The sequence below is a fragment of the Artemia franciscana genome, chromosome 9 (assembly GCF_032884065.1).
Source record: "Artemia franciscana chromosome 9, ASM3288406v1, whole genome shotgun sequence".
Lineage (NCBI taxonomy): Eukaryota > Metazoa > Arthropoda > Branchiopoda > Anostraca > Artemiidae > Artemia > Artemia franciscana.
In genome coordinates, this window is record NC_088871.1 from 6,638,925 (window position 1) to 6,651,081 (window position 12,157).

The window sequence follows — 12,157 nt, forward strand, 5'->3', positions numbered from 1 at the left end:
TCGTTACCTTTATAAGTCAATTTTTTTGTGGAATGACCTCTATAGCTTGAACTATGAGTCGAACTTACCGTAACTAGGGGAAAATTGGGGTCCCATGAATATTGTGTTACCGACAGTCGACTGAATATTTGTACCAGTATTAAGTAGTAGATTTTCGACATTTCACATTTTAGGAATTGTCCTGGTTTGTAACGAAAGTGAAGATAATTTTTTCATTGATTAAAAAAAAAAAGTTAAACAAACATGTCAAAAAATAGAAACATTTCTAAAATTAGGGATAAATTGTAACTAAGGGAACTTACTAGAGAAATGGCTAGTTTTCAAAATTACTAAATTCAACATGCCAGGATACTTCTACGCAGTTACAACCTATTGGCCTATTGGTTTCTTGAAGAAGAGACATAAAAATCAAAAAAGAGTAATTAATGCTTGCGACTGAGGACATATAGCCTAGACATAAATAAAAAGGCATTTGCCCCTTATGATCAATCCAAGAGACTTTTTATGAAATGTGCTGAATTTTGGCATGTAGATTTTTGACATTTCACATTTGAAGGATTGTCTTGGTTTGTAACGAAAATAACGAGAATTTTTTCATTTATTAAGAAAATAAACAAACATTTCAGAAAGTAGAAACATCTCTAAAATTAGGGATGATTTGTAACCAAGGGAGCTTACTAGAGAAATGGCTAATTTCCAAAATTACTAAATGCAACATGCCAGGATACTTCTACGCAGTTACACCTGCGGTTGAAAATTTAATTTGACCAGAGTCAGATTTCTAGGAATATGTTTTCTAAACTACGTAAAAATCCTAACTAGCAGCATACACTATTTTGCATGATAGTTTTAGCAGCACTTTTTAAAGTGCTGCTGCATTGTATGGACAGTATTTGTCATATTTTTCTAAGATAATACGTAAATATTCGAATCGGAATTTTCTTTTTCCTTCGTCCAAGAAGATGTGGCCTGTTGGTTTTTTAAAGAAGAGATATGAAAAACAAAACAGAGTAATTAATGATTGTGACTGAGGACATTTAGCCCAGTCATAAATAAAAATCACTTTTTCCCCTTATCCTCAATCCAAGAGACTTTTTATGAAATATGCTGAATTTTGACACAAGAACATCTGATCCTCTCCAAGCCTGCATAAATTGGCTTCTTACCTTTTCGTTCCTTGAAAATGTTTTGGTATTTAATGAGACAATTAATCGGCATTACAATAGAAGTTGATGTCCTAAGAATTCACAAGTACCGAATTTTTATATACTTTTGTTTCATTTACTTTTATTTCCTTTTTATTTCCTCATTTACTTTTGTTTACTTTTATTTAAAGTTTTGTGTTTGAACAGTAGACCCATCTTCGATATTGTCACTCACCAAAGTAGAAAACCATCAAAGACAGGAAAATATGACCTGACTGCATTAGTACTGGCCTACCCTTTAAGAAAACAATTATCAGTGTTTTTGGCTGAGTACTTTCTCAGTTGATAGAAACACAAGCAAACACAGTTTATAGAAAACAACCTATAAAATAGGCTAATCTGAAAATATCATTCATTTTGAAATTCAAAATTTTAGAAACGGGGCATTGAGGTTTTCCAGGAAGGAAGGTTCTTACTAATGTTTAAAAGCGTGTCTTCGAGAATGATTGTCCTGTAATTATCTAAGGCTTGGGAGGAGATTCTTTGTATTGGTCTTAGGCGACGACTTTTTCCTGATATTTCTTCAAATATGCTTAATTCGCTTTTTCTGAGTTTATTTTGTAAAAGAGAAATTTATGCGGAGTTTAATTTCGTTAATTTCTTCTTGCAGCAATCTTAGCTCTTTCTCTTAGTCTCTTGTCCTTAGATTGTACCATTTTCCTTTGCCTGATTTCACCAACTATCTCTTCATTAAAAGCTAGACTCTAGTCAAATGCCTGGAGAAAAAATATATCACGGTACAATATGAAATTGAATGGTGTCTTTAATTTAGAAGTGATTTTTAGCTTCAAAAAATGAAGAAAAAAATACTTTGCTGATCATCACAAAACAAATTCGTGGAGAATTTGTAAAATCTGTACCCCCCCTTCTTATACCCCAAAATCTACTATTTTCTTGAATAATAATTATTTTAATTTTTTATTATCCCTCCCTGCAAAAAATTCTTGCGGATGTGTCTGTGTTGCATGCACAAGTTTTAGAGGATAATGGAAAAAATAAGATGTATTTTGGGATGTATTTTGTCCAATTTGTTTCCCAAAATTGGGATATATTTTGAGTCTGTTGACTGTTATGAAGATGCAGTTGCTTTTTCGAAGTAGAATTCTTTAAATATGCAAGATACAAAAAAAGCTATTTGTTATCAACATTCAAAATCTCTAAAAACATATTGTTAAACGAGCAACAATTGTATATGAATAATTTACCATTTTGTTTCCTTTCGAAGTTTCCCCCCACTGAAATATTCAAGTCTGGACTATTTTAAGTGTTTTAGTATACATATTTTGCCTTGAAAACGGCACTATAATGTTTTCTGGAAATTGGCTAACGACCATTTATAGTGTAAACAAATAATCTAGATAGGTCGCAATTTTTGGTAAAAGTTTGTTTCCCCCTCCCAGTCCCCTTAAGGTTTTTCATAAATCGTCTGCTGCTTGAAATTAGACTCCTGAACACAAAATACTTGAAATTAATGGCATTGAGATGATATTTAGATGCTCTAAATTACTTTGTGAATTCTTGCTGTGCTGATAAGTAACTAAATGAATCAAATTTGTATGCAACAATTGCTTAATTAATTAGCCGTCTTGCTATCAGTTTGCCGCCTTGGTTGATACTGTTCAACAGAACAGGTCAGTTGAACTTTTAACGATAATAGCGAGAAAGTGATAGTGTCTAACTCAAAACATTGGTATTTTGACAGGATTTTCGGTAGATAACTTTGAAGACCACACTGCCTTTCCATGACGAAAGTAAAACAGTTCAAAATAGGGATGAAACCTTTTAATTGACAGTAAATAGATATAAAATTATTTAACTGGATATTTCGAACACATGTACAGTATTCATCATCAGCAGTAAAATTTATTTTTAAGCAGTTTTTTTTTTATTTTTTAGCAGTTATTTTAAGCAGTAAAAGTTTTACTGCTGATGATGAACACTGTATATGTGTTTGAAATATCCAGTTAAATAATTTTATATCTATTCACTGTCAATTAAAAGGTTTCATCCCTATTTTGAACTGTTTTACTTCCGGATTTTTGGTAAAGTGACTTTGTTTTTTATGATTAAGGGGCAATAATCTACGAAAACATGGGGGATATTAATGTAAGGGAACAGGGACAGATACCCCTTCCCCTATTGCCGTTCCAGGCTTATTTAAGCTACATCACGTACGCAAAATTTTATCCTGGAGGTAGCATGCATTTAGGAGTTAGACACAACTTCATGAAATATGAGTTATCTCTAAAATAGTAGATTATGGAGGGAAGATTTCTTGGCCTAAGTTCGTTGAGCACGAAATTAAATTATAGTTGTTTTGCGAAGAGGATGAAAATGCAAATGTATGTTGTTTCTCCGAGTGAACCTGGGCCCCCTGCTACTATTTCTATAAGCGAGATAACAGAACAGAAGTTTTATAACGAGAAAACCAATCAAGTGGATAGCTTTAAATAACTGGTAGTATTATTAGTATAGAAGGTATATGCAGTGAACATGTAAAGCCGAGACGCAGGGCGTTTTCTTGCATTAAAAAAAAAAAAAAATGAAACCACTGGAAGATGAGTGTGCGGAGTAAGGTCATAATATTGGAAGCCACAGTCATAATATTAGTCGAATGGCTCTGAAGTGTGGATCCTTCGAAAGGCTGGGGAAGATTTTCAAATGTATTCGGCAGGCTTCTAAGGATAGTTTTAAATAGTTGATAAACTGAGAGTATGTCAAATAGTAAGTTCTACAAAAAATGTGGTTATCCAACTTCCTGCAGCTGTGACAAAAGACAGGCTGGGCCATTTTTTTTTTTTTTTTTTTTTTTTTTTTTTTTTTTTTTTTTTTTTTTTTTTTTTTTTTTTTTTTTTTTTTATACAAATGAAGGATGACTGATTACCAGAGATTTTGCCTTTTGACCGTCCATCTGTGGTGAAATGGAAAGGAGTTTGGCTTCGAATGAAGTTTGAACAGGTTTTAAGAAAGGGCTTAAAGTAAATTGACACTACATGGCAGGGTGAAACGTGAAATTTTGAATAGATGACTGTGGGGGAGGGGTGTGTTCAGCATTGCTGGCCTCTGTCGAGTTTGTGCTGCACTGAGTTGCTAATTTTAGCAACTGTTTCATCATCCCATTTACTAATATGACTTGTTCTAAGCTATCAAGATGTACAACTTTTGTCTGTGTGTTGGGGGGGGGGCTGAACATTATTCATGTTGTAAATTCGATTTTTTTTTCTGTTTGATTTATCTTTATTATTTATGTATTGTTTATTTAGAACATTCGTCATCAGCAGAAACAGCTGCTTCATTGCTATCTACCCTTTCAAATTTGGCCATCCGAAATGAATTCTGTCAAGAGATTGCTGATCATGGAGGTCTGTCCTTAGTCTTTGAAACACTTGCTGTGCATGCAACTGATCGATCGTGTGCAAAATGGGGTCTGGCCCTCATCAAGGCCTTGGCTGGAAACGACGACATAAAACATCTAATTGGAAAAATGGATGGAATACCTCCAGTTGTTTTGGCAATCATGCATCATTTGGTAAGATATTTCATTTGTCTTTTAATTTTTATTCTACAAAATAGCAGGTTTAGGACATCAGAACTTTTCTCATTTTAAGATTTTTACACATTTCCTCAAAAATTTTCCGCATAGGAATAATGATTATGAACTAAAATAACCAACAGCCGATTATTTTTTAAATAAAATATTTGTTTCATCTTAATTTTTTTACATATTCCTTTTGTCCAGTCAACATGGTCTCATCTGTTTCTTTGTATATTTACTGATATATGCTTGTTTGTATTGACATATACATATAAGTAATATATTCTTTCTTTTATTAGTGTAAGCATTGACACAGTGAAGATGCCCTAGAAACTCCAGGAAATCTAAATATTTTTTCTATAATTCTGAATACATGCGTGATAATAGTATTATCTTTTTTAAGAATATTTTTTGCCAAATATAAGGCAAATATAAATATAAAATATAAATATAAATATAAATGAATACAACCGATACAGTACAACCGATTCAGTGTTTTAAAAACTCATTAAACGGGTGCATTGGACTTTCCGAGCAATCGAGATACTGTACGAGCAGGCGCCATAAGTTTAGAGTCCTTCTTTTGCAAGCCGTTGACAAACAGCAGCACGCTAATCTCATTAAGTCAATTTCAAACATACCAACTTCTATACTTATATTCATCCTTCTAACTATATTCATCCTTGCCACTAGTAAAAAGCTTCTCTTAAACTTTGCTTAAATATATGCCGAAAAAATATATGAATCCCACTTTCTGTCTCAACCATTTTGTGATTTCTGCATTTTAGAAAGCACTCAGTATATTTTATGATTAATATAAATTAATTCGCTTTGGTTTTATTTGTATGTTGTAACATCAGTGCTGGAAGTTTGTTTATAACGTGAGTTGTTCTTTTTTTTTTAATTTCGTGTGTTTAGTTGTCCTTTTTTGTGTTATATTTATTTTAAACAACTTTTTTTGTTTTGCTTTCTTTTCGTTGTTTTTAATATAAATAAATATAAATGAATATAAATATAAATATAAATGAATATAAATAAAAAAATATAAATAAAAAATGTAAATAAATAAAAAAATATCAATAAATATAAATACAAATATAAAAGGCAAATTTGGCAAATGTAAATGCCAAAAATAAGCCCCAAAAAATAAGGAATATTTTTTGCAGACACAAGGTTTATAGTTTCTAAATTGGTGTCAGCTGGGATAAGAATAGGGAAATGTAAATTCAATTAGGCATGGTTAGAACAATGCGACGCGACACCAAATGAAAGAGCAGCGTAAAGCTGTTTCTGCCAACCTATCTGGTTTCTGTTGCATTAGTTGCAACTCATCCCTTGTCTGCGGTGCTAGTGTCTCTTTTTAGGATTAGGTTAGGGTCCCTCGGACCCCCAAGGTAGGATCTCGTGCTTTGCTGTAGCACGTTAGAGCTTCTGATAATATTTAGAATGTTGAAACTAAAGCCAATGCAGTTTTGTCCATGTACAATGTCTTCCAAGGAGAGTAGCCAACCGGCTAAAGTATCTAAGCACCTGGGTGCTTATTCTGGGTGAAATTCTGGGGTGAAACAATTCTGGGTGAAACAACACCCAGGGTGATTCAGATTTATTCTGGGGTGCAACAACAGTAGCAGAAATCCTCTGGGCAATGTAAATGGCTTGATCCTACTGTTCTGAAACTCCACAGATGGAATACCAGACGTCCAAAGAAAGATGTTAAAAGACACAGTGGTCAGAAACTTCTCTTTTTATTTTAAAGTTTCTTCTCTTCTTCTTTTTATTCTTGTTTGTTCTTTTTGTATTTTTGTTTTCTTCTTTTTATTTTTTCTTCTTTTTTCTTTTTATATTTTTTCTTTTTTTATATTTTGTTTTCTTTTTTTATTCTTCTCTTTTTATTTTTAATCTAAAGTTTCTTCTCTTCTTCTTTTTATTTTCATTCTTCTTTTTTCTTTTTATATTTTATTTTCTTCTTTTTTATTTTAAAGTTTGCTTATTTGTTAAGGGGAGCTCTTAGACGCCACTTTTGGACAAACTCTTGACAAAATCGGCAATAGCTACTATGTAAATGAGTTTGAAGAACTACAGGTGCAGAAATTAGGAAAGAGTTTCCCTGGGTTCCCCCTGATGCGATTTCACGGCCCATTTGGTGTTATCCGTCAAATTTCCTCCGTTTTTTTTGCTGCAAGTTTCTGCGTCATAACGGTTCAACGGCTGAGTTAAAATATTTCTATTGAGCCGTTGAAAATCGCATCCGTTATTTTAAACTGAAAACATTGTAGAACCATAAATTGCAAGTAACTGAGAAACTAAACATGTTTATTAAAAGTTTTCCGTGAATATTTGACAAACAACATGAGGATTTTATCCTTTCAATACAAAATTTTAATAGGCGTGTCTTGGGGGAATTTTTACAAGGAAATGAGCCAAGGAGATAAAACTTATTTTTTTCATTATTCATATTTAGTGTAGGCTATTACAGGTTAGCCCTTGGAATATTTTCTTGGCTTTTAGAATTTGATTTAGCTTGTTCCTATGCGTATGCTTTTTAAATATATCATTAATTTAAGTGTAAATATACTTATTTAAATATTTCTTATCATTTAAATTTATTATTTTAAATACTTATTTTATTTAAACTATACTAATATTTAACTATATTTAACTATATATTATTTTAAAATATATATTTTAAATGTATTATTTAAATATAAATATAGTTTTTAAGTATATTTGCGCTTCAAGTGCTGTAGTGAACATTTATGTGTGAATATTTTTGCGATTTTCCCACATCCGCTATCCGTGAGCCGTTTTGTGTTAAAAAAAAATCGCACCAGTGAGAACCGAAGGTTACAGGTAAGAATCATATTTTGGCCGGAAAAAAAGAAACTTATTATAGTAAGACATCTGGAGAGGGTCGCGCTACAGTAGAAGACTTTGGAAGAGTCGATGAGAGTGATGTGTCAATTTCTAAACTATTAGCGCCAAGTTGTGATGACCCTACTATTAATTAAAAACTTTTTCGGCTGATCGATAGGGAAAGATGTAACTTGACAGATGACGTTCGCTTGACAGGTTCGCTTGATATTGCTGGAAAATGACAGGCAATGACAACTTGACGTTCACAATGTGACATTGACGTCCACACTTGACTTGACAACAATGACGTTCGCTTGATATTGGTACCGCAATGCTATTTGGAAATTTTTGCTGGAAAATGGTCGGAATTAGGCCGATATGGTTATTAAAGTGGACTATTTTTTAGGGGCTGGTAAGATAGACTAGAAGACCATGGGAAGATTCAGAATGAGCCATGAACAAGCTATGCAAGCCATGTAGGGCTTGCATGAGTGAAATGTTCTGTCTTAAGAATATGATGTACTGGTTATCTGCTAGTCATCATCTCCTGGCTCACTTTCCTTGCTGTTTTCACGACGATTCTTGTAAAATTTACCATGGCCTTGGCCGATGCTTAGCTGTAATCTTTTGCTGACCACCAGTTTCTCGCGGTCAGCAACTGAGCCGGTTTCTTCGAACTGTTTGATTGAACAACCAACGGTTGTGTGTCATATATTTTTCTCGCTCTTGGTGCTTGCAGTTGAATTTCTGAGCCACGGAGCGGTTAGTCGCTCTATCGTTTTATCATTCCCCAATTTAAATGGTATTGAATTCTTTTAGTTTTCCACAAGTTATCGATAAATCATCAAGAAAGCTATCAATATAGTTATAATAATAATGAGTACTTTTACTGCCATAATAGCTCACAAGCCCCACAGCGCCCTTATTGAGGTTTAAGCCTCGTCTTGACTGACATCAATCATTTTGTCAGGAGTATTTTCCGTAGTTTGATCATTTTGGGACTGCCGGCTATGATTGGACAGTCTTTCAAATTCGATGGCTATGATTGGCTATTCAGTCAAAGTCGGCCCTGGTGCTGGCAGGGTGAATGGTGTCAATCAAGACGAGCCTTTAGTCCAAATGAAGTTAAATTAAAGACTAATTTCTGCTCTTTCTAACTCTTTTTTACTGTCTGTTTTTCAATCCGGATCAATCCTTTAAAGTATTGTGTTTCTTTTTTTTCAAGTTTTTTTTTCATTGAACAGGAAAATGTTTGTGCATGAGTATGTATCTGTCTTTCTTTTTGTTTCTCGCTCCCTTTCTCTTGCTCATTCCCTTTTTATCCCTCCCCCCTCTCTGATTTTCTCATCCCCTCTCCTTTTTTCTGTGCAGTATATCACCATCGAAAAAGTTGAACAAAAAACTGCTCGTTATCACTGTAATGATTATAGGAACTTGCACTAGGCTATAATTTACATCCAATTTTAAGTACTAAAGATTTCAAAACACCAAATAGGCCTTTCTAAGCTCTTCAAAAAGTAACACACATAGTTAATGCAAGTTTTGGAATGGACTTTGCGTTTCAATTATAATCTGGTAAGGTCTTTTGGAGAATCCATCTTCGCCCCTTCCTCGTCCATGATAAAATGGCCTTTGATAAAGTTGGAAAGTTTATGTGTTGTGAAAGTGAAACTTTTGCTTATGAATTTATAAATCATAAATCTACAACACAAATCAGTCCCAAGGAAACCATTTTATGTTGGTTTTTCCCAAAATCCTGATTAATGGTATATTGTTGGATCTATAGAATTTGTTTTAAATTTGAGAATAAGGCTTAAAATCCAATTAATATCATTGGAATTTCACTTTCAAAACTTACCAAAAATAAGTAGACTTGAACTAAAATAAGGGCGGTTTTTTTTTTTTTTTTTTTTTGCCAAAGATAAGACAAGTAAGCCTTTTGCATATAGATAAATAGTTTCTTAGACCATTCTGCTTTTACATTTGGAAAAATTGAGAAAAAAAGGGTTTAATTTACAAAAAGCAGGGGAACAAAAGAAAAGATAAAAAAAAGAACAACAACAAAACTTTTAATAACAAGAATAAATCCGAATATTTCGACTCCACGTCCAGGAGCCTTTTTTTAACGGAACAAAAAATAATTGAAGTAAAAGAAACATTTTTAAAAATTAACTCATCTGTAGAACAACGACAAAAAAATACAACTCACATTTTAAACACCTCCAGGACTGTAAAACTGTAATTGTCTGACTACTAACCGGCAAACATATGTCATTAGTACAACATAAATTTCTCCCCTTTAAAGTCAGATTGGCAAATGAGACCTATTAAGAATGAAAACTATATTTATTTGAAAGAAATTCCATTAAACCCCAGGTCATAAATGCTCTTTTCTAACCCATGGTTAAATGTAAAGTATTTTTAGAGCATTCCTGCAGTTTGCGAAACCGGCTGTCTGGCTCTAGCGGCTTTGGCATTGCGTCATCCTCAAAATGCACAACGTATATGCGATGCATCAGGTCACACTATTCTTGTTGATGCCTTAAAAATACACGAAACGAAGCCTAGAGTTATAGTAAGTACAATTTCTTTTTTGTTTAAAAAATGAATTCTAAAAAACTTATGCGACTATTTCATTTTAAGAACCATTTTGAGCTACATCTTTTAGCCACGTGTCTATGTAATGTTAATATTTCGTCACCCCTTTCTAGTACAACCGTCACATAGAAGATTCGGGTTATCCATCATGGTTAAAACGTTAAAACATAAAATAGCGAAGAAAGGGAGAAAACGAGGACAATGAACAGCCAGTGAAAAAGTCGAAATATTATGCAAATATTTCGGTCAAGTCCTCAGTGCAGAATAAAACTGACAAAAATCCAAACCTTGAAACAAAACACAAAAATAAAAGTTTTATCGCGATTTCATGTTTTATCATGATTCCTGTGTGGTCTCAGAAGTTATTTACCATCATGGTTATATCAGTTGCTGCAACTTAGTAAGGAGATAACCCCAGAACATAGTAGCAATTCCGTGTCTAGGGGGGGGGGGGGTTACTGGGTTTGAAGCCTCCTCCAACCCCGTGATGTTTTTGTTTACCTCGTAAAATACTAACATAAATACATATAAAACATTTTAAATGTGTTTTAAAATTTTTTTTTAATCTCCTTCGAAATAATACCTCCCTCCCCAAAAAAATTTTTGGATACGCCCTTGCATGGTAATCAAACTTAAAAAGCGCGGTTAGAAGAAAATCGTCAGGTGAAAAATGAGTTCAACAGTCCTGATGAACTAGGACTTTTTTGGAAAATGATCATCTGATTAAGCTAAACAGTAATTTATATTTGCGGGAAGAAATTATGATAATTTTTATAAGAGCCTAAAACTCCTGAAAAATGACATTAAAGCGGAGTAAAATCAGCGTTATGAATCAGCCTGAAAATCAGCCCCTGAAACCCCTGAAATCAGCTTTATTCAAAACCCTAGCCTGGAGATTCATCACCGCCGATGAATCTTCGCTTCATCTGCGAAGATTCCGCGGTGATCCAGACTCAAATCACCGCTGATGTGTCTCTGATTTTTCTATCTTTTCCCTCGGCACTGAACGTACAGCACAGAAGCATTGGCTGTAGAATACCAGGAGATTGTTCTTTTGAACGGAAATTAGAATTTCGACTTCCTTATTTAGATAATGGAAGAGATCGAATCATAACGAAGTGCCGTTTTCTGCCGCAAAACTTCGATGTTCGACCAAATAAGGCGAATATACCAAAAAATACAAAATCTTAGATAACCATTCAGTTTCTCACTCATTTTCGTTTGTACTATGGCAATATAAAGAGCACTTTACTGTCACTAGGAATTTAATTTTGCTGATCTGATATAGCCTATTTTATTACCTTTTTCCTATTCTTTTTATTTTTTTAGTGTTGTTCTGTTTTGTTTGGTGATAGACAATTGAGTTCTGAAACACATCTCACTTGATTGATCTTTTTTTTACCTATAATCACATCCACCCCTTAATTTATTCCTAGTCTAAGCGATCTAATCTTCGAAATATTAATTATTTTTTCCATTCTTTCATCCTGAAGCCTTAAACCATCCAAAAATTTGTTCTTTTTGCTAACATTTTTATTTGGGAAACTCAGATCATACTGTAAAATTTAAATCTAGAATAGTTTTACCTTCCCTTTTCATTCCATGCTTTCCCACAATTTCTGTACATATCACTAACCACTTTAGTGTATTTATCTAATGTACCTTACGAAGATACGACTTTAAATAGAGCTTTTGTGTCAGATCAATCAAACGCCTGTTCATAGCCTATAAAACTGATGACTAAGGGATCTGATGATTCAGACACTTCTCAGTTATTAGTCTGAGTTTAAATTGGATCAGCCTATCTTCTCCCCTTCCTAAAATCATACTGTTCTTCCCTCAAAGCTTGATCTACAGCATTTCTAGTCTAAAAACTATCATAAGGGTAAGCAATTTGCTTTTTATAGAACTCTAACTAATCCCTCTATAATTGCCAAACTCACTCTTATTATCTTCCTTCTAAATT

At 33.4% G+C, this 12,157-nt stretch overlaps 1 protein-coding gene across 1 annotated transcript in view; it reads left to right on the forward strand.

Annotated features, from left to right (window-relative positions):
• Positions 1-12,157, forward strand: part of LOC136030942 (armadillo repeat-containing protein 6-like) — a 32,486-nt gene that overhangs the window by 18,360 nt on the left and 1,969 nt on the right. The window contains exons 4-5 of the mRNA XM_065710052.1: positions 4,469-4,734; positions 10,019-10,168. Of these exons, the coding sequence (XP_065566124.1) occupies positions 4,469-4,734; positions 10,019-10,168 (416 nt within the window). The remainder of the gene's footprint in view (positions 1-4,468; positions 4,735-10,018; positions 10,169-12,157) is intronic.